Here is a 22,599-nt window from a genome sequence, read left to right on the forward strand (position 1 = left end):
CCACTAGGATGCAAAACTGCTTACAGGCTACCTGATCCTCATTGTCCATAGTTGGAAAGTAGGGACATTAATAGCCACAACAGTAGCCACCTTACCAGGTTGCCATGAGGACAGAGTTAAAGAACATGTGCACGTTGCCTGGCACCTAGGAGGCATTCGATAAATGGTAGTGGTTGTTATCAGTATGTTCTAGTTCCCTTCCTTCTCCTCTAGATTCACTAATGTGATGCTAAGAAAAGCAAGCAGTTTGTAATTCTTGAATGGGTGAGCAGCTGGAAGAGTGAGAGAGCCCGGCTCTGCCCTCCTTGGGCAGGCTACATTGTGGAGTGTCCAAGGTGGGCAGGAAAAAGACTTGCTTAGCGGGCTCCAGGCCGACCTCCCTATGGGTCCCTGACCTATTGCCTTTGCCATGAGCACTCTGGCCTCAGCAAGGCCCCTCCCTTTGTCATCCTGTGGGAGATGATAAAATACACACGAAGTGGCCGTGAGACAAGCTGGATGACAGGGATCCCTCTTTCCTCTTTTTTGGTGTGTTTTCATGGGTAGGGCATCATTCCAACACTTCCAGATCCCTCTTTTCCTCCAAGTCTAGGCCCAAGATGCAAGCCCATGGTCCAGGCTTTTCTTCCTACCTAGAGTCTGCCTGCTGGGGTCCCATCAGAAGAGCAGCCCCTTCCCAGGAACTGACACTAACAGTGACTTCTGCTTTTGAAGAAATGCAGTCTACCCACTAACCAGACGTCCCTTACTTATCCTTGCTGTCCTTTTAAAAACCATGCCTTAAAGCAACAAAATCATTCTATGGGGGCTTTGGAGAGACAGGAATGGGGGTGTTGTGTGTGTGTGGGGGGGGGCGGGGGGGTGGCGGTGGTATCTCACCTGCTAGATAGCATGAATCAACTCCTAAGTCATGGAGAGGATTTGTACTGCTCTTCCGTTGATGCTACCATGGACGGAACCCGGACTCCTAAGTTAGTATACATTAATTAGTTAAGGAGTCCTTGATCCCCAGACCAGCCAAATGGGTAGCATTGTTGCTCGGCCTTCTAGTCTGCCAGTAGGAAAGTACAACCATTAGGTCGGGGAAGAAGGGTCTGGATTTGGTTGACAATGGTTGGATGGGGGATAGAAGCAGAGAGAGAGAGGGAAGGCAGCTCAAGGGTATCTTGCCCCACTCTGTTTATGCTGATGAACAGCACATGTGCAATTTCTGGAGACACACCAGTAAGCTTTTCTGGAAACTCAATCCCAATTGCCATTGGAAAATTGTTCTTTGTTCAAAACTTGTATCACTGTGGTCCACACTGCTAGAGCTGGAGGTGGGGAGAGGCAGCATGAAGGTATATTTATGGAAGAGGTGTGCCTTGTTTACCTTGCTTTTGTAAGCTCTTACTAGCACTCTTGCCCAAACAGATATTCAAAGGAAGCAAAGACAGTTCAATAGAGATATATGCCTCTATGCCTGGCTTCTCAGGTGCACGATATATTCAAGAAGGCCCCATATATATTTATAGATCGATGTGCCAATTATATAAGTATACACATCCTAGTTAGTTTCTTCTTAGATACTTTTACATTGAAATACTGCTTATTCCTTATCAATCTCTTCCTTTTTTCTTTCTTCTTCTTCTTTTTTTTTTTTTCTCGCTGAGACAGAGTCTTGCTCTGTCACCCAGGCTAGAGTGCAATGGCATGATATAGCTCACTGTAGCCTCAAACTCCTAGGCTCAAGCAACCCTCCCACCTCAGCCTCCTGAGTAGCTGAGACTACAGATACATGGCACCGTGCCCGGCTAATTTTTTTAAATTTTTATAATTTTTTATTTTTTGTAGAGACAAGGTCTCACTGTGTTGCCCAGGCTGGTCTGGAACTCCTGAGCTCAAGTGATCCTCCTGCCTTGGCCTCCCAAAGTGGTGAGATTATAGGCATGTGCCACCACACCCAGCCTCTTCCTTGCTTCTTTTGACCACCAGACCCCTAGAAGCCCAGATTCTCTTCCTAAGAGCAAAAGAGATTCTAGAGAGACAAGAGAGGCTCAGAGGCTGTGATTCACGCTGAGCCTCACCTCTCCCTTCTCTGATTGGTGCTTCTGTACCTTGGAGACTAGTCCTCTAGCCATAAACTTTTTTTTTTTTTTTTGAGATGGAGTCTCGCTCTGTTGCCAGGCTGGAGTATGGTGGCGCAATCTCGGCTCACTGCAACCTCCACCTCCTGGGTTGAAGTGATTCTCCTGCCTCAGCCTCCCAAGTAGCTGGGACTACAGGCGGCCCCATGCCCAGCTAATTTTTGTATTTTAGTAGAGACGGGGTTTCATCATGCTGGCCAGGATGGTCTCAATCTCTTGACCTCGTGATCCGCCCACCTCAGCGTCCCAAAGTGCTGGGATTACAGTGGTGAGCCTCCGCACCCAGCCAGCCATAAACTTTTAAACCTTATCTCCCCACTAGACTAGCCATCAGTGGAAGCAGGAAATAGGACTTCTATTTCTTGTTGTCACCCTCACTAGCACCCAACCCAACGTTCCAGACACCAACCTAGTTCACGCCTATGTTGGTTTGGCTGTTAGGGGCACTGGGTAGACAGTGTAGGGGCCATACTCCAGCATGAATGGGAATAAAGACAACCTGTGCCCAGCCTGGCCCATCTGTAAAGCTGGCTTCTAGCCACCACAACAAGGTGGCAGGAATGGCTAGACATGCTGCCAGCTACCAGTTTGAAAAGTGTCTTCTGTTGTTGGAAAACCACAACCTCCCCCCACTCCACTTCCCTTGTTCCCTGTGGCCCCTGGGCCAGCAAATGCCTCGGGAGAACCCTGATTGCCAAACAGGAGAGTACAAAAGAACACACATTTGAATTACAGAGGAGAAACTGGAGCAAATACGGACAGATTAATGCACAAATCAAATAGGTGGATCTGGGGCTGGCCAGCAATTCTACTTTGGAAGAACTTTGAGAATCTATTTGGAGGGCAGAATGTAACTTAATTTTAGTTCAGTTTAGTGAAGTTTTGTTTTTGTAAGGAAAACACTGGTGTGGCCTCTTCACTGGGCCATCTCTGCCTCAGACTTTTGGAACCATGACTGTGATCTTGTTTGGGTGGTCTTGGTAGGCCATTCTTGGGTTACACATGGGTGGTAAGGTGGGATGGGTACACGTGATGGAGTAGGCACTCCTGGCCCCAAAATACCTCCTATACTTGTTCTGACTAGTTCATCTGTGCTTCTCCACCTCTCCCTGAAGTTCTGTAAGGCTAGGATATTTTTATGAGGTTGCCTTTCTTCTCATCCTAGGGAGAACTCCCAGGCCTTAGCTTATAGTGCATGTTAGAAGTCTGAAGATGGTATGCCCTAAGATGGAATAAAAATAGACATCACGATAGTGGTGATAATGCTAATAACAGTGGTAGCAAACACATGAGGTTTGGGATGGACTACACACTGTTCTCAGTGCTTATATTAATACGACCCTCACAGCAACTTTATGAGGCATTACTGTCATCATTCCCATCTTACAGATTGGGAAACCAAGGCATAGAGAGGTTTAGCAACTTCCTGAAGGTCACCCAGCACCAGGGCTGGGATTTGAACCCTGGCTATCAGGCTCCTTAATGCAATGCTATGTTGCTGCTCCAATAGTAATAAGCAAATCACCTGTTAGCCACACGAGAGGCACTGGGCTAAGAAAGCCAGGGAGATTTAGGAGGAAAGGGCCCCAGAGAGATCATACAGTAATGGTGGAACTTAAACTCCAGTGCAGCTTCCTGACTACAAAAACATATTCTTTTCACTGAACTATCCTCAGATGAAAAGGTTCCAAGCTCAGGCCATTCGGGGTAAGGAAGGAGTTGGCTGGTTGTATGTACAGAAGCTTCCAGCAGTACTCAGCTTTATGGGGCAGGTCTGCTTGTGACATCTTCTGTCTAAATCAAGTCAAGCCATTTTTGAACCAGGATGTTGCTATTTAAAGGAATCCCTTTTGCCTTGCCCCTCCCACCCCCACCCCCCAACCAAGACTCGCTCCCTTGTTTACCTTCTGTGTTAATGAAGCAGAGAAGATGGGTCCAAATCATTTCAGGAAGAATCAGTGGTAAAGGCTGGCAGACATGCCTCTGCCCAGAGGTGAAGCTGTTTTAACCTGCCTGTGAGAGTTAATATGGAGGAAACAGTCCCCGGGGCCTCCAGGAGGCTGGCTTGTCGCCGAGAATACTACCGCAATGTTAGAAACAGAGGTGGATGCAGGATCTTGAGAGACATTGGCCTGGGATCTCGCCAACCTCTCGTTTTTACAGCAGACTTGGAAACAACCACTCGCCTCCTCCTAATTTGAGCTGCCTCCGCTAAATTGCTCACTTTGCCAATGACTGTGTGTTTTGCCATCCCTGGCAGGGAAGGTCTGAAGGGGCCATTGATTCATCTGAACCCTGACTTCATGTCTGACTGCAAGGGTAGGATCCAAGCTCATTTGGAAAGAAACAAGACAGAATCCAGTAGGGATGAGGAATCAGTTCTTAGTAAAGATTTTTTTAAAAACAGAGATTAGATCAAAGTCATCAGTGGAGCATCCACAATGAGGAAGGATAATGGAGCTACCAAAATATGTGTGTGTTTGTGTTTGTGTGTGTGAAGGGTATTTTACTTAACAAGCATTTATTGAGTATCTACTCCTTTTTGGGCTAAGTGCAACTTGAGATAAGAAAGAATGATAGGATCTCAGGGCTGAAAGAGTTCAATTTGTAATTCAAAGTATGACTGCATAAGCAAGCCCCATTCCAATTCCTGTTGAGGTCTTAGCATGGAAGTATCCAGCACCCTCATCACACCCCCTGACAGAGGCACTCTCTGCCCTGATGGCAGCCCCCCTGCCTTTTGTTGCTGGTTCTTATTATTAGATGATTTTTTTCTTTGGTTGAGCCAATGAATGTTACTCTCTGCAATTTCCAGTTTTTGTATTCAAGACCTGTCCATGTGCTCCTCCATGTGCCAATTTTACAAATACCTGAAGACAGCTCTTGGGTGCTTCTTTTTCACACAAAGTAGAAAGAGAAGCACAACCTTGTAGAATCTAAAAGTCAAGTCCTCTCTTCTTTGTGTTCCCAGTGCATGTAGCAAAATGCCTCTCTTTCAGCCCTCGACCCACTGGGTGTAATTACTTTTGTATTCACAGTTAACTAATATCTACTGGGTAACTCCTTTCTGCCAGATATTGTAGTGGGAAATTTCATAAGCTCTTTTGTTCAATCCTGATTCCAATTCCCTGATGTAAAGAGAGTTATACCCTCTTTATAGATGAGAAAATTGAGGCTCAGAAAGAGGAAGTGGTTTCACTTCTTGGTCAGTTTCCTTATCTAGATCATGTGGATGCTAATACTGCCCTTGTAAGACAGTTAAGAGCAGTAAATAAGTGAAATGTACTTGGCACGTAGTAGGTGTGCAATAAATGGGAGCTGTTTTCACTGGAACAGCCCTTCCATGGTTAGCCCATTTCATTTTTGGTGATGATAATGATGATGATATTAATAACATTTGTCTAGTACAAACTATGTCCAAGACAGTGTCAAGAGTTTCACATTTGTCATCTTGACTAATCCCTTCAGTTCAAGAGATTCGTATCATTATGATTCCTGTTTTATAGAAGAGGAGGCCAGAAACAAAGTTACTTACTTGCGTACAGTCACATAGCCATAAACAGCAGAGCTGAGATTGGAACAGTTCTGTCTGGCTCCTGAGCCCCCACTCCCAATTGCTCCTTCTTCTACCACATCCCCATGGAGCTCAGACTCTATTGCATCCCTTGCTATCTAAGCACTGGTTACCAAGGGCTCAACCAGAATGCTAACTGGGGGCACTGTGGGAAGCTAGGGTGCACCACAACCCTGTAGACATGTCAAGATGTGGTGAATTAATGCATGCAAAGGAAGAGCCCCAAATGAGGTGGTTAGAAAGGGGCCCTGGTGGAAAGAGAACTTGTCCATGGCATTGTCAGATGGACAAGGGAGGGGGGACAATGGCTCTAACAGAAGTAGGTTTTGGATTATGGTAAAGTCACAAAGTCAAGAAAATCCCCAGGGTTGGCGGGGGTTGACTATAGCCTTGGAAGTTCTGGAGCTGGCAATTGTGAATATTTGGGGTAATTAACTTGAATGGTGGCTGCTTCTTTTGCCTCCAACCTCCCTCTCACCCCAGGGAATTCCCACTCTTGTAAACACAATCATCTATTCCAGTTGGCTCCAAGGTAAGAGTGCAATTCCAGGCTCCACAGAGGCTAGCATGCCCGCCCTGAGATGCTGTTCCTGATGTGGTTCAGGCCTTCCTAACCTCTTATTGTCTCCTTCTGTCTCTGCAGTGATCCGGGCCAAGGTGGTGGGGAAGAAGCTGGTAAAGGAGGGGCCCTTCGGCACGCTGGTCTACACCATCAAGCAGATGAAGGTAGGTAATGTCATCACCCTGGCTCCAGGAAGGTTTTTGGGTTTTTGCCAGAAGAGTCCTGGCTAAGAGAGGCAAAGTGGGTTGGAACTGGGGTGTGTGTCTAAGCACCAGCCAGACCCAGCCCTTCTGCCTGCTGGAGAGGGAGCTGCTGGAGAGGGAGCAGCATAAAGGGATGGGTAGGGAGGGGGCATGGGGCTGCCTCGTCCAAGAGCCCATGCAGGTGGAGTCACTCCAAGGCACTTGTTAGGAGGCTGAGCTCTGGAGCCAGATGGCAGATAGCCTTGTTAGCTGGTAACCATGAGACCTTGGTCAAGTCACTGCCCCTCTCTGGGCTTTAATCTTCCCAATTGTGAAATGAGGGGGCTGGACTAGATCATCTCTATGGACTCTTCCGAGCTCTGACTATCCGGGATTCAACAGTGCTTACAGGTCTCCTGCAGCCACTGAGGTTACAGCTTAGGTTTACACCCCTCAAATCTTTACATGGAAACTGTGCTGATCACAGGAACCTCATCCCAAGGCAGGAACTTCACCTTCCTTCCCTATTTTCCCAGCTGATTGTCTTCTTGCATCCTAGATAGTTAGCAATGTTTGCTAAGCATATTCTTATCATTAAACATATTACTGAGGATATGAACATCATGAAGCACAGGAAGGAGGTATGCCCTTAAGAAAAAGAACACCAGATTTGAAATCTAGAGAACCTGCCTCCTAGTCTCAGCTCTACTCCTAAATAACCTGCTTACCCTGGGCTTGTCCCTTTTCCTGGGCTGCAGTTTTGCCACCTGTTAACAGTGTGGGGTTGGGCTTGGTGCTCCTAACATCCTTTCTAGCTCAGGCATTCTAAGCACCCTGGGATGTGGGCCGTGTTACTTGTAAGGAGGAGCAGGTGGTATACAATGGAAGGGTGTACTGGTGATTGCCTTAGCACAGAAGACTGGGGCTTCACCTTGAATAACTCAGCAACTGGCTCATCACCCCATCTTTGTAAGCACCTCTCTACATGCAGAGCTCCCAGCCAGGAGCCAGGGAGGCTGTGAGGGAGATACAGTTTCCATCTTTAGGAACTAAAGTCAGGTTGGGAGAGAAGAGGCATGTACGTGTGTGACTCATCAGAAGTTCAATGTGGGGTGTGCTGAGGTCCACAGGAACTGTCCAGCCCTTTAACTTATTGCTCATATTTGCATCCCTAGCAATTAGGGTAGGACCTGGCATGCAAAAGTGATTTGGTGAATGCTTATCCACCTAATACGGGCATGAGGGTGAGACCCCACAGGCCTGGAAACTCCCCAGAGGAGACAAGCCACAATGTCCGGGTAGAAGGGAGCGGGGGACTGACGCAGCCCACGATGATACCCAACCATCCCCAAGGCCAACCTCCAGGCTTTCTTATTCCTGTGTCCTGAGGCTGGATGTACTAATTTTGTGGAACCTGTTGCTTTGGATTCAATTTTGCAAACATCCACAGCCTTCTGGTTATGTAATGTCCAGAGTCAGCCCTGGCCAGTTGCCCTTGGCTGCCTAAGCTTGGTCATGAGACCAGCTTATGTCTTCAGACAGCCCTGGGGAGAGAAAAATGGGTGGGGGTGGGGAACCAGCAAGAGCAACAACAACGCAAAAAGCCCACTTTGCAACCTCTGGCAGTCAGCACGGGAATGCCAAAGCATATTAGACCAAGCAGAGGTTCAGAAAACACACGAACCTGCCTGGTCTGGAACAATCCTCATTACGAGACACTCGGTGGTTAGCAGAGAGCTGAGAGGGAAATAGCTGGGAGGCAGCAGTTCCTAAGCCTGCCTGGTTTCCTTCCTACCATCAGGGCCTGGAGACCAGGGTGACCAGAGGCCCTTCCTGTGGGCAGAATGTCCCATTCCCCCTTGCTGGTATCAGACCAGCCACGGGGGTTGTTTAAGAGACCAAACAACACTTGCTAGCCTATCAGCTTCAGAAGACACACTCCCACTCCCAGGCTGGTGGGCTTAGGCTTTCCGTTCACCATCCTTCACCTGAGCTCATGAATCGTGGTGCTGGGAATTACATGTAAGATCCCTTGTCTTACTTCTGACAAGAGGCACAAAGGGGAAATGACTTACTCAGAGTCAAGCATTTAATTAAGGGCAGATCTGATCCCCAAGCTGAGGCATCGGAATTTCTTCCCAATCCTGTGTTCTTTATATGACGCCCAAATCTCCCTGCCATCTTCCTTTAATCATCAGTCACCATCTCATGCCTTTTATTCACTCTGACCCTCCATAGAGGGTATCATGATCCATAGAACTGGTCAGTGCCCTTCTATCCAGAGACGCCACTGGAATCTGCTTGTCTCTAGGTACCAGCCTGCAAGTCAGAGAAGATACAGGCTAGAAGTAGAAGTAATAGTCTGTCCATCCATCCTCTCATGCTTCCTTTCCACCCTCTCTCTGTGCTTAGTACTATACTATGAGCTGGGGATACAAAGATAACACTGCTTATAATTATGATAAGACTTGGCATCAGTAACATTTACCGAGCAATTGCTTTGTGCCAGGCATTCTGCTAGGTCTTTGCATAGATCAGTACTTATACTAACACTGTAAAATAGATAACACCTTGTCCTCTGTTTGACAGGTGAGGCAACTGAGACCTGGGAGGTCATAAAACAGTTAAGATTATATGGCTGCAAAGTGGCAAACCTGAGCAAAACTACAAGGTCTTTGCCTATAAGGAGATAATACAGTATGGAGCAGCGGGCTGATTCATCATTCCTACCCACTTTGGGGTATATAAATGCCCACTCCATATGTATTTAGTTCCCAGGGAACAAAAGAGGTCAGCTTGGGTTTGTTGGTTTATCATCCGGCAGTGTAGGGCTGGACTTGTAATATCCTGCAAAGGGTGTATCAGAAAAATCTTTGTAGGAGGGAAGGGGGAGAGGCCAGAGAGGCAAGCCTGCATGAGTTTTGGCACTGGTCCCTGGGAGACTTTGTTCTAGCAGATTAGAGAGTCTACCCTAGAGAGTCAGAAGAGGTGAGCAAGGGCTTCCTTAGAGCAGGACTAAAGGAACTTGGAGAACCTGAGACTCCGAGCCGCCCTGTCTGACCTCTCTCTTCTCTCACTGATGAAAGGCAGGCAGACCTTCTCCCGTCTGCTAACTCTGGAGCCTCTGACCCATCTCTCAGGAACACTTCAGTACACAGAGACCTGCGATATGTGTGTGTGCGTGTGTGAGGGAGCAGGGTGTTAGAATGTTGAGAGAGCTTATTGCAATCCCAAACTTGGAAATTAGCTGGGCTGTGGGGTGAAGGTGAAAGTTTCCAGAACTGGCTGCTCTAAGCTGTGGGGACCTTATCTCCCATCAGGACCATGAGAAACCGATCCACTGTGCCAGGAGTTATTGTTTATGTAGCGGAGACATGCTCTCCGGCTGGCTGCAGGGGACAGAACGTGGGGGACATTATGTCCCAGCTGGTCCTGGGAGGGTCCCATGGGGAGACCCGCTGGTCATGTGCTTTGCATGTCCTGACTGTAGGCAGAGCAGACCTCCAGGGACTTCCTTCCTTTAGTGGTTTGTCTAACCAAATGAGCAATAGCAGGGTCTCGCCTTTGAAGCTCCAGCTGGAAGCATCTTTGACCCCCAGCCCACAGGGAACCATTCTTCTTGCAATGCCCGTGGCTCTTCCTGGCTTAGGACTCTCATCCAGCCCTCTGCAGAGACTGGCTCCATTTCCACATTCTCTGCCTGTCCTGCTAGACAGATTGCTGTGTAAAGATCATGCCCGTGATAGCTCAGTCGGTCTGTAGATAAGAAGTTGTGGGTTTAAATGAGTCCATGATGTACACCAGCATCCAGAACAGTGTTGATCTTTGGTAGGCATGCAAGACATAGTTGGAATCACTGTGGCAACTCATGCTGTCAATGGAGAGTGAAGGTCAGACATTTCATAAGAAATACGCAAATGTCCCCAGACTCAGAAACTTCTTTTTTACTTTATTTATCCCTTCACTCCAAGGGAAGCTAACATCTTGGAACTTCGTGTAGATGCTACCAAGAAGAGGGGCCCAGAGGCATGCAGAACCCAGCTGAAAAAGAACAACCCACTTATGTCTGAAGTTCTAAACCAGCTTTAATTACTCTTGTTAAGAGCTGAGGAAGGGACTTAGGAGGAAGGGGACCAAACTCACTCCTCCTCTCCTTACGAATTTCAGTATAACTTGTTCTAAGCTAACTTTTATTGAATGTTGTGGGCTGACTGCTATTCTAAGTCATTTGCTTCTCTCAAACACCCTAAGAAGTAAGTGCTTTGACCCATTTTACAGATGAAGAAACTGAGGCCCAAAGAGGTTAAGTAACTTTCCAAGTGGTGAATAAGTGGCAGAGAAGGTTCAAGATTCAAACTCTGGCTGTCAGCCTCCAAAACCTGAATTTACCACTGATCTCCATGGCATTGGTTTGGATTAGATTACCTTTAACATCTTTTCCAACTCTGAGATTCTAGGATTCTCTGATGTCAGGACATTATAAACCTATTATAACTCTCCTAAATTTGTCAAACCAATTCTAGATCTCTATGATTACAGACATGATACTTTTAGAATCAATATTTAAATCAAGGTAGGATTATTATACAGAAAACACAACTGAGTAGAATCTACCTTTGCCATGTTATTCTTTTCAGAATTGACCCTAAAACACAGTGCTATGTTTATCAGAGCCAGTCATTTGTAATGTGTCAGAATTTCGACTCTAGGCAAGCGCTAGGAGCTAAAATGCAGGTCCCCTCAAACTTCCAAGTAGCTGCGGTGCCAAGCTGATTTCGATGAGTTGAGTTCTTACTGAGCAGTTCAAATGACCAGACTGTAACCAGGGGCTTCATTCTCTCACCCACGAAGCACTAGGGCAGTCAAGGGGAAAGACTGACGCAGAAGGAATGAGGTTCCCATGGGCTGGGTCCAAAAGACCTAGAGCGAGTACTTAGTTGAAACATTTGCCAAAACCTCAAGGAACACCCACACAAAAATAAGAAGTTGCTCGGCACAGAAGTCAGGGTAGGGGATGTTCTTCGAAGGCCACACTCCATGGCAGGCATACAGCAGCACGCTTAAACATGGTTCCTGTTAAGGCTAGAGAGGCACCATTCACATAGAAGAAGTCATCATCGTGACTCTACCCACCCTGCGCCCTCACCGCATAACTGAATGCTGACTGTGGACGGCATTTCTTATTACCATGCTCAGTTGGCAAGCCTTGGGGGAGAAGAGGGGTTCAGAAGGAAGACCACCTGAGTCCATCAGAACAATGTGTGCTTTTAACAAGGCAGGGGCGCCCAAACTCAGTAGGTCCAACAGACCAAGTTATGCTGTGAAGGTCTTGTGGCCCACCTACCCCCGCCAACCAGTCACCACTTAAAAGATGAGAAAACGCCAGCTCACAGGCCAAATGGGAGGCATTTAGAAGAGACACCAATGAAGAGATGTCTGGCTTTGTATTAATTACCGTAAGTAAATTAATACCAAATGCCAGGAAGTAAAGTAGAGGCATTTTTCTATTATAAAGCCTTGGGACAAGCCCAGAGACCACCAGCAGTCCAGGGCTTGTGTACGCTGAGAACTGAGGGGATAACAGAATTGTGCAACACCTTGGTGCCCCACCGCCCCCTTTACCAGATCTCACAGTTCACAGCATCGCCTTGGCACACTGGGCCTGTGTAATACTCGTGGACTTGACCTGGAATCACAAAGCGGACTCAGCTTCTGTTGCATTCATTCACCCCAGTGACTCTGGACACACACTGTGCCTCTGAAGGAGGCACAGTGACCATAAATGGAAATAGCATTTGCCTGCTTCCGGGGACCTTGGTCATAGGCTTCTGAGGCTTTCCTGGGAGCCCGTCTAAGATAATGGGTAAGAGTATGGACTCTGAAGGCAGATTCCTCTGCTTGGAATCCTAGCTCTGCCATTTCCCAACTGTGTGGCCTTAACAAGCTACTTAGCCTGCCTGTGACTCAGGCTCCTCATCTATAAAATGGGCATAATAGTTCCTACCTCATAGGGTTGTCATGGTGATTTGTGGGCTAATATTAAAGGAGATTTCTCAACCTCAGTACCATTGACATTTGGGGCCAGATAACTCTTTGTTCTGGGGGCTGTCCTGAGTATTATGGGATGTTTAGCAACCTCCATACCCTCTACTAACTGTTGTGACGACCAAAAATGTCTCCAGACATTGCCAAATGTCCCAAATATTTCCTAGGGGGGCAAAATTGCCTCCAGTTGAGAACCACTTTGTTAGATTATGTCGTAGATACAAATAGCCAAATATCAGCAATTTCACGTGGTTCAATCTAATAAAGTATTTAACAGTTAAAAATCTTTGAACTTTGTAGATACATTTATGTGCTTCATCTGGGATAAACGAACCCAATGCTTTCATCAGATGCTCAGAAGAATAAAAAACATGGAGAATTTCTAGCCTGAATTCAACGTTCACCAGCCAAATAGAATTTCTATAAAGTGGGGTTTGTAATACATCCCTCCCAGGGCTCTTTTAAGGATACTGCAAGGGGAATGTGAGAGAATGTTTTTGTGGGCTGGAAAGTGTCACAGAGATATCATGAGAATGCTGGCTGAGTTCACAGGACTCAGGTCCTAAGGTTGACAAAGAAAAAGGACCCTTGTCACAGCTATTTCTCTGGATTTCTGAAAAGGTGCTGGGATGTGAGACATGTGTAGCCGAAGGAGTGTTGTGGGGCAGTTGGAATGGGGGGTATGGCTGGCTACACAGGAGGGTTTCTCTGGGAAGGTACCAACCTGGCTAGACAAGAGGATCGGTTGCTTCATCTGGGGTGAAGGGGGCCCTGGAGTGGGTGGATCAGTGACCGGCCACTGGACAGCTGAATAGGGGAGTGAGATTCCCTCAGATCCAATGTCAGCAAGCCTTCTGGGTGCTTAGACTCCTCTCCTGTGTTCCTTTTATTTTACTGATACATAATAAATGTACATATTTTGGGAGTCCATGTGGTATTTTGATATATTCAAAAATGTATAGTAATCAAATCAGGGTAATTAGGATATTCAAACCTTAAACATTTATCGTTTCCTTATGCTGGGTACATTTGAATTATCCTCTACTAGCTATTTTGTGATATACAATAAGTTATTGTTTACCGTAGTCATTCTACTGATTTAATGAACACTGGGTCTTACTTCTTCTGCCTACTCATATTTTTGTACCTATTAATTATATCTCTTTCCCCCAATCCCTATTACCTTTCTTGCCTCTGGTAACCACCAATCCACTGTCCATCTTTATGAGATTTACTTTCTTAGCTCCCACATATGAGTGAGAACATGGTATATTTGTCTTTCTGTGCCTGGCTTATTTCACTTAGCAAAATGACCTCCAGTTCCAGCTGCGCTGCCACAAATGACAAGATTTCATTCTTTTTTCTGGATGAATCATATTCCATTGGGTATAGATATCAGGTTTCGTTTATCCATTCATCTGTTGATGGGCACTTAGGTTGATTTCATATCTTGGCTATTGTGAATATTGCTGCAGTCAACATGAGAGTGCAGACCCCTCTTCCATATTCCGATTTCCTTTCCTTTGGATACATACCCAGCAGTGGGATTATGGATCATACGGGTGTCCAAATTGGGAAGGAAGAAGTCATGATGTTCCTTTTGCCCACAGATGTACCGAGGCTTCACCAAGATGCCCCACGTGCAGTACATCCACACGGAAGCTTCCGAGAGTCTCTGCGGCCTTAAGCTGGAGGTCAACAAGTACCAGTACCTGCTGACAGGTAATGGCCAACTCTAGCTTCTAGGCCAGGGTTTGGCCAAGGTCCACTGTTTCTTGACTTCAGAAGAACACATAAGGAGTAGCTGACTCACCAAATGTCCAGTAAATTGGAAGGAGTCTCTAATGTTGAATTCATCCTACTTACCCAGTGCTAGGAGTTTGAGGCTCCTACACTTAGGCTGGACTTTGGAATTAGCTCCACCACTCACCTTGTGGAGGAAATCTCCTAATTTGTAGCTTCCCAACTTTACTGTAAATAAAAAGGGAGTATCTGTTCCTCTCCACCTCACACTCAACCTGTTAGGCCCGTCTTTGAAAGTTACTCATCTTTAGGCAGTCAATGTAGTAAAGGAGAAAACAAAAACAAAAATCATTATAAAGGGAGTAAAGAGTTGGCCTCTAGTCCTAGCTCCAGTATTTAATGGGCTTGGGACCTTTGGCAAATCACTTTACCTCTCCGAGCCTCATTATCCTCATCTGGAAAATGGGGCTACAGTCCATTTTAAAAGGTGTTGGGGAAGGTGAAATAAAATCATGGGTCTGAAAAGTACCCAGCCACAGTGCCTGGGCTAAGTGGGAACATAGTAGGTATGAATTCTTTCTGGGCTAGGCTCTGGACAAAAAAACTCTCTCCTTGTTTTCTTCTTTCCTCCTGTAGGTCGCGTCTACGATGGCAAGATGTACACAGGGCTGTGCAACTTTGTGGAGAGGTGGGACCAGCTCACCCTCTCCCAGCGCAAGGGGCTGAACTATCGGTACCACCTGGGTTGTAACTGCAAGGTAAGCCCTGGGGTCACTGGGGGAAGGAGGGGAGGTGCTCACTTGCAGCCCTAGAAACATCAGCTCCCAATGCACTGGGTGCCAGGCCCTCGTGCTGGGAAGGGTGTGCATGTGTTAGGCCAGGGCAGAGGGGCAGGTCTGAGCAGACATAGTAAGGAATGTTACCCCAGGCGGGGCAGTGAGGAAGGCAGGGAAGGGAGAATGCCTTTCTGCTGTGATCGGCTGCCTCCATGATGACCACTTGGAAGCTGCTGGAGCATGAGGACTCTTGAGTCCCTGGCCCCACCTGGCAGTTCAAGGCTGGACGTGTAGGATCCTGACACTGGCAGGTTCTCCCAAGTGGTTTCAAGTGGGCTTACCCTGGTAGCTGACTCATCGGTAACCCCACCCCACGTGGGCAAACGGGCCCAGGACTGCAGAGACCAGATGCTACAGAAGGTCTCTCTTTAACCAGGCCCATCCCCCTGACCCAAGTATAGGGCCAAGGTACAGCCTTCCTGCAGTGGGAGGAAGTTGGGCCACTCTCTCACTTCATCTTCAAAACAGTCCTGTGTGGTTTTAATTACTATGATCTCCATTCTACAGATGAGAGCTCAGAAAACTTAAGTAATTAGCCCTAGGTCCCACAGTTCACTGAATCTGGTTTCCAACCTAAGGCAGCCAGACTCCAGAGTTTATGCTCTAACCTTTCTAATTCCTTGATTCCCTAAAACAACTGAGATCTCCCATCTATTTGAGATGAAAAAGTCCTCTCAATAGTCTAATTCTGCTACTTACTGGCTATGTGACCTGCAGCAAGTTACTTAACCTCTCCAAGCCTCCTATTTCTTTATCTGTAAAAAGGGAGGTAAAACTGTGATAAGAATTAAAGAGAATAATATCAAAGCACTTATCAGAATGTCTGTTAGACAGTAGGTGCTCAACAAATGTTCGCTAGTGCTATTTATATTATGATCACTGAGGGACTGATGTGGCTAGGCTTCCCCTGCAGTGGCCCCAGGGTTGAATTCAGGCTCGGCAGCCTCAGGCCTGGGCATACCATGGCAGAGTCCTTCAACTGCTGTCTGTTATCTAATTGCAGATCAAGTCCTGCTACTACCTGCCTTGCTTTGTGACTTCCAAGAACGAGTGTCTCTGGACCGACATGCTCTCCAATTTCGGTTACCCTGGCTACCAGTCCAAACACTACGCCTGCATCCGGCAGAAGGGCGGCTACTGCAGCTGGTACCGAGGATGGGCCCCCCCGGACAAAAGCATCATCAATGCCACAGACCCCTGAGCGCCAGACCCTGCCCCACCTCACTTCCCTCCCTTCCCGCTGAGCTTCCCTCGGACACTAACTCTTCCCAGATGATGACAATGAAATTAGTGCCTGTTTTCTTGCAAATTTAGCACTTGGAACACTTAAAGAAAGGTCTATGCTGTCATATGGGGTTTATTGGGAACTATCCTCCTGGCCCCACCCTGCCCCTTCTTTTTGGTTTTGACATCATTCATTTCCACCTGGGAATTTCTGGTGCCATGCCAGAAAGAATGAGGAACCTGTATTCCTGTTCTTCATGATAATATAATCTCTATTTTTTTAGGAAAACAAAAATGAAAAACTACTCCATTTGAGGATTGTAATTCCCACCCCTCTTGCTTCTTCCCCACCTCACCATCTCCCAGACCCTCTTCCCTTTGCCCTTCTCCTCCAATACATAAAGGACACAGACAAGGAACTTGCTGAAAGGCCAACCATTTCAGGATCAGTCAAAGGCAGCAAGCAGATAGACTCAAGGTGTGTGAAAGATCTTATACACCAGGAGCTGCCACTGCATGTCCCAACCAGACTGTGTCTGTCTGTGTCTGCATGTAAGAGTGAGGGAGGGAAGGAAGGAACTACAAGAGAGTCGGAGATGACGCAGCACACACACAATTCCCCAGCCCAGTGATGCTTGCATTGACCAGATGTTCCTGAGTCTGGAGCAAGCACCCAGGCCAGAATAACAGAGCTTTCTTAGTTGGTGAAGACTTAAACATCTGCCTGAGGTCAGGAGGCAATTTGCCTGCCTTGTACAAAAGCTCAGGTGAAAGACTGAGATGAATGTCTTTCCTCTCCCTGCCTCCCACCAGACTTCCTCCTGGAAAACGCTTTGGTAGATTTGGCCAGGAGCTTTCTTTTATGTAAATTGGAGAAATACACACACCATACACTATCCACAGATATAGCCAAGTAGATTGGGGTAGAGGATACTATTTCCAGAATAGTGTTTAGCTCACCTAGGGGGATATGTTTGTATACACATTTGCATATACCTACATGGGGACATAAGCTAATTTTTTTACAGGACACAGAATTCTGTTCAATGCTGTTAAATACGCCAATAGTTTAATCTCTTCTATTTTGTTGTTGTTGCTTGTTTGAAGAAAATCATGACATTCCAAGTTGACATTTTTTTTTTCATTTTAATTAAAATTTGAAATTCTGAACACCGTCAGCACCCTCTCTTCCCTATCATGGGTCATCTGACCCTTGTCCGTCTCCTTGTCCCTGCTTCATGTTTGGGGGCCTTCCTTTAACTGCCTTCTTGGCTTGGCTCAGATGGCAGATGAGAGTGTAGTCAAGGGCCTGGGCACAGGAGGGAGAGCTGCAAAGTGTCCAGCCTGCCTTGGCTGGAGGGACACCTCTCCTGAGTGTGGAGACAGCTTGGTTCCCTTTCCCTAGCTCCCTGGTGGGTGAATGCCACCTCCTGAGATCCTCACCTCTTGGAATTAAAATTGTTGGTCACTGGGGAAAGCCTGAGTTTGCAACCAGTTGTAGGGTTTCTGTTGTGGTTTTTTTTTTTTTTTTTTTGAAATAAAACTATAATATAAATTCTCCTATTAAATAAAATTATTTTAAGTTTTAGTGTCAAAAGTGAGATGCTGAGAGTAGGTGATAATGTATATTTTACAGAGTGGGGGTGGCAGGATGGTGATATTGAACAAGATTGCTCTCTCTTTTTTCAGCTTATGGGTATTTATCTTCTATTAGTATTTGTATCTTCAGTTCATTCCACTTTAGGAAACAGAGCTGCCAATTGAAACAGGAGAAGAAGAAAAAAAAAAGCAGCAGACAACACATTGTAGAGTCTTGCACACACATAAGTGCCCAGGCAAGGTGCTTGGCAGAACCCCAGAGTGGGAAGAGAGTACCGGCATCGGGTTTCCTTGGGATCAATTTCATTACCGTGTACCTTTCCCATTGTGGTCACGCCATTTGGCAAGGGGAGAATGGGAGACTTGGCCTTCTCTGTGAGGCAGTGTGAGCAGAAGAAGCTGAGGCCAGCATGTCAGTGGTTTTGAAGGGATGAGCCCAGACTTGATGTTTTGGGATTGTCCTTATTTTAACCTCAAGGTCTCGCATGGTGGGGCCCCTGACCAACCTACACAAGTTCCCTCCCACAAGTGGACATCAGTGTCTTCTCTGTGAGGCATCTGGCCATTTGCACTCCCTGGTGTGGTCAGCCTCTCTCACACAAGGAGGAACTTGGGTGAAGGCTGAGTGTAAGGCACCTGAAGTTTCCCTGCGGAGTCGATAAATTAGCAGAACCACAGCCCCATCTGTTAGGCCTTGGTGAGGAGGCCCTGGGCAAAGAAGGGTCTTTCGCAAAGCAATGTCAGAGGGCGGTTTTGAGCTTTCTATAAGCTATAGCTTTGTTTATTTCACCCGTTCACTTACTGTATAATTTAAAGTCATTTATGTAGCTGAGACACTTCTGTATTTCAATCATATCATGAACATTTTATTTTGCTAAATCTTGTGTCATGTGTAGGCTGTAATATGTGTACATTGTGTTTAAGAGAAAAAAAATGAAACCCACATGCCGCCATTTTCCTGAATCAAATTCTACAGTGGAATGGAGAGGAAAATACTTCTAGGCAAGCAGCTAGACTGGTGAATTGGGGGAAATAGAAGGAACTAGTAACTGAGACTCCTCCAGCCTCCTCCCTATTGGAATCCCAATGGCTCCTGGAGTAGGACAAAAGTTTAAAGTACATTCATGTTCTTGTTCTGTGTCACTCGGCTCTGGGTAGTCTACCATTTACTTCACCCCAAGTCCTGCTGCCCATCCAGTTGGGAAGCCATGATTTTCCTAAGAATCCAGGGCCATGGGAGATACAATTCCAAGTTCTCACTTCCTCCTTTGGGCATCTCTTCTGCCTCCCAATCAAGGAAGCTCCACGCTCAGGCTTTCAGCTCTCGGGCCAGTGCTCTGCTCTGTCCAGGATAGGTAATACTGGGAGACTCCTGTCTTTTACCCTCCCCTCGTTCCAGACCTGCCTCATGGTGGCAACATGGTTCTTGAACAATTAAAGAAACAAATGACTTTTTGGAATAGCCCTGTCTAGGGGAAACTGTGGCGCCCAGGAGACACTACCCTTCCATGCCCCAGACCTCTGTCTTGCACGTGACAATTGACAATCTGGACTACCCCAAGATGGCACCCAAGTGTTTGGCTTCTGGCTACCTAAGGTAAACATGTCACTAGAGTATTTTTATCAGAGAGAAACATTATAAAAATCTGATGGCAAAAGCAAAACAAAATGGGGGAAGTAGGGGAGGTGGATGTGATAACAACTTCCAAATTGGCTCTTTGGAGGCGAGAGGAAGGGGAGAACTTGGAGAATAGTTTTTGCTTTGGGGGTAGAGGCTTCTTAGATTCTCCCAGCACCTGCCTTTCCCTTTAGCCAGTCTGCTGTCCTGAAACCCAGAAGTGATGGAGAGAAACCAACCAGAGATCTCGAACCCTGTCTAGAAGGAATGTATTTGTTGCTAAATTTCGTAGCACTGTTTACAGTTTTCCTCCATGTTATTTATGAATTTTATATTCCGTGAATGTATATTGTCTTGTAATGTTGCATAATGTTCACTTTTTATAGTGTGTCCTTTATTCTAAACAGTAAAGTGGTTTTATTTCTATCACACATCTGCTGTCTCTTGCCTTGTTGTGTTCTGATGCCACGGGGAGTTATGTATACACCAGTAGGCCTTGGAAGTCTGTCCCCAGCTCCAGGCCTGGACACGTCCCTCCCTCCATGCACCGCTATGGCCTGGCCCAACCCTGCTCCAGTCGTTTTCCCTTGCAGAAGGAATCTTAGGAGAGGTGCCCTGCCTTGACTTTGCTCCCTGATTCTATTGCTAGAGTCCTCCCTTGTTCTGCTGAATCTGGATGTACTAACATATCTGTACCTAATCACCTATTGGTGGTACAAGTACCCCCAGATTGGTGTCCTTACTCAGCCCTCCTTGTTTTCTTCCTAAGAATCCCAACCTGGTGGAGGTGGGGAGGGGCGGCCTGCAAACAGCAGTCCTCGATGTCAACTGCCTGCTTGAAATTCCAAGTATGGCTTGGCCTAGTTGGGAACACCAGGAACTCATGAGGTCTCACGACAGCTGGTGACCTTTTCCCAGAGCTTATAACAACCTCCTTTCAGAGTATACAGCAGGGCCTTCACTGTCAATGGGCTGGGCTGGCTGCAGACCCCTCGCCCGACTTTCATCCCACCATTGACAACGTTCCAGGTTTTCACCCTTGTTTTAAAGCTACTCCTACTATATGCCAGGTACGGCACTTTATACACAGGATCTCATGAAATCCTGACTACTCGATGAGGTTGCTCCACAATCATCCACGGTTTTTACCTGAAGAAGTTGGGGCTCACAGAGATAAAGTCATTTTCCTGAGACCTAGTGTGTAGACAGAACTGGGATTCAAAATTCAGGCTGGTTTGATAATGAACTCTGAATTTTCCCCACTGTAAGGATGCATACAGTAAGAAAAATCCAGGGTTTGGGGATATGCTGGGTTTCACATGTGCCCTTCTTATCTCAACCAGCATGTTCTGGATTCTGTGACTCTTGCCCGATCAGATATAGGGGAAAGATCATCAATAGAAAATTCTGCTTGCTTAGAGTGATTCCTCCTGGAACCTACAGTCCTATCCATCAATATCTCCAAACAGGACTGTCTAGCCCAGCAGCCTGAGCTTGGACTCTACAAACAGCCACACTAAGTCCCCACCTGGGACTATGGTATATACCCTATTCATTATTCTGTTCCCGAAGACTCATTCCCTGCAAGGCCAAGCGCAGGGTCACGGCCTTGAATTCCTTTGACCAGTTTACGAAGACCACGAACTATGCAAGCAGGCATATTGCAGGCTCTTTCCTGCTGCTTAGAGCTCCTCCCCCCAACACTTTCTGGCTTCGGGTGGAGAACCCTTCACCTCATTCAAAAAGACATTCACCTCTTCCACCCAGGTATCCTCCAAATGGGAGGCTGTACCACATATTCTGAGCTAAGCCCTAAGTGCTTCTCAGAGGAGATCTCAGGTGCATTCAGAAATTGGAAAGTGAAGAGGACATGTAAATAAACTGCCCTTCAACAACCAGTGCAAATCAAATACTAATATTACTTACTGCTTTTTATTAAAATATGAGTTGAAATCAGGTTCCACAAAAGGCTCAAGTAAAACAACATCCCACCTTGAAAATATCTTTTACCTTTATAATCAGCCTCTGATTCCAACATGCCCCAAGAACGTGTCCCCTGATTTGCTGAAAATCTCTCCAAGTTCCAAGGAATGTGGTCCACCTTTGTCATTTGCCCTAATGCCTGAATTTCACCTGGAGAGATGACTTCCCTTAGGAAATGCAGGCACTCCCACAGGACACTGTGACTCCGCCTTAGAGTCTGCATGGTCAGTGTACAACCCCTAGAGTCCACCTCCTCCATCCAAAGGGACTGAGGACAAGACATCTGTACTCATTTCGCATCATGCAAAGAAACAGAGTAAAAAAGGGCACTCACCATTGGCTTATGGTTGGGAAAAAATGTTTGCTCCACAAGCGGGAACTTCTCAGGACCCAGGGAATGGAAGATCTTAATGAGTTGAGAGAACTAGGATAGAAGAGGAGAGAACATTGATCAACCATTGTTACCCAGTATAACAAAACCTCCCACTTGATATGAGGCCTCAAGCATCTGACTGTTCTGAGCCGAGCTTCAGTAGGTGCCCCCTGCCTATAGGATAAAGACCAGATTCTCTGGCTGGACATTCATCCTCTCCATCATCTAGCCATATTTACCCCTCCATTTCTGCCCAAGACCTAGTAAGTAGGCAGAACACTGGGTTCAGCCCAACCATATTTAATGAGCACTTACTACAGCCTCAGCATTTCACACAAGGTCCTTCTCTACCTGCTGATGTTCATGCCCTGCTCCTTGCCTGCAATACCTTCTTTCTAGAGAGGCAGCGCTGCATGGTAATTGATGGTGTTAGATGTGGATCCAGCCTCCCTGGGTTCAAATTCTTGCTTTGCCACTTACTAGCTGTATAACCTGGGAAGTCAGTTCAGGTTTCTGAGCTTTGGTTTCTTCACTCGTAAACTGGAGATCCAACCTCATGGGACTGTTGTAAGGATACAGTGTGTCAGAGGCAGTGCTTTGTCCACAGCAGTGCTAAAATGCTAGGTGTTACATTAATAAATATTTTCTCTGCTGTTGCAATTCCTCTCATTTCCAACAGTTCAAGCCACATCCCTTCCCACTGCTCTCCTCCTGCTTCAACACTTGCTTGTTTT

General features: G+C 46.6%; 2 protein-coding genes across 6 annotated transcripts in view; one reads left to right on the top strand and one right to left on the bottom strand.

The window, feature by feature from the left end:
* The window catches only part of TIMP3 (TIMP metallopeptidase inhibitor 3), a 62,548-nt gene extending 42,608 nt beyond the window's left edge, over nucleotides 1-19,940 (top strand). Inside the window, exons 2-5 of the mRNA XM_054469889.2 lie at nucleotides 6,344-6,426; nucleotides 14,100-14,211; nucleotides 14,869-14,990; nucleotides 16,072-19,940. Coding sequence (XP_054325864.1) covers nucleotides 6,344-6,426; nucleotides 14,100-14,211; nucleotides 14,869-14,990; nucleotides 16,072-16,269 — 515 coding nt within the window. The 3' untranslated portion in view covers nucleotides 16,270-19,940. The remainder of the gene's footprint in view (nucleotides 1-6,343; nucleotides 6,427-14,099; nucleotides 14,212-14,868; nucleotides 14,991-16,071) is intronic.
* The window catches only part of SYN3 (synapsin III), a 545,948-nt gene that overhangs the window by 331,461 nt on the left and 191,888 nt on the right, over nucleotides 1-22,599 (bottom strand). For all 5 annotated transcript variants that reach the window (XM_054469879.2, XM_063663289.1, XM_063663290.1 and 2 more), the window contains exon 6: nucleotides 21,827-21,916. In XM_054469879.2, the coding sequence (XP_054325854.1) occupies nucleotides 21,827-21,916 (90 nt within the window). The remainder of the gene's footprint in view (nucleotides 1-21,826; nucleotides 21,917-22,599) is intronic.

This window comes from Pongo pygmaeus, chromosome 23 (assembly GCF_028885625.2).
Source record: "Pongo pygmaeus isolate AG05252 chromosome 23, NHGRI_mPonPyg2-v2.0_pri, whole genome shotgun sequence".
Taxonomy (NCBI): Eukaryota; Metazoa; Chordata; class Mammalia; order Primates; family Hominidae; genus Pongo; species Pongo pygmaeus.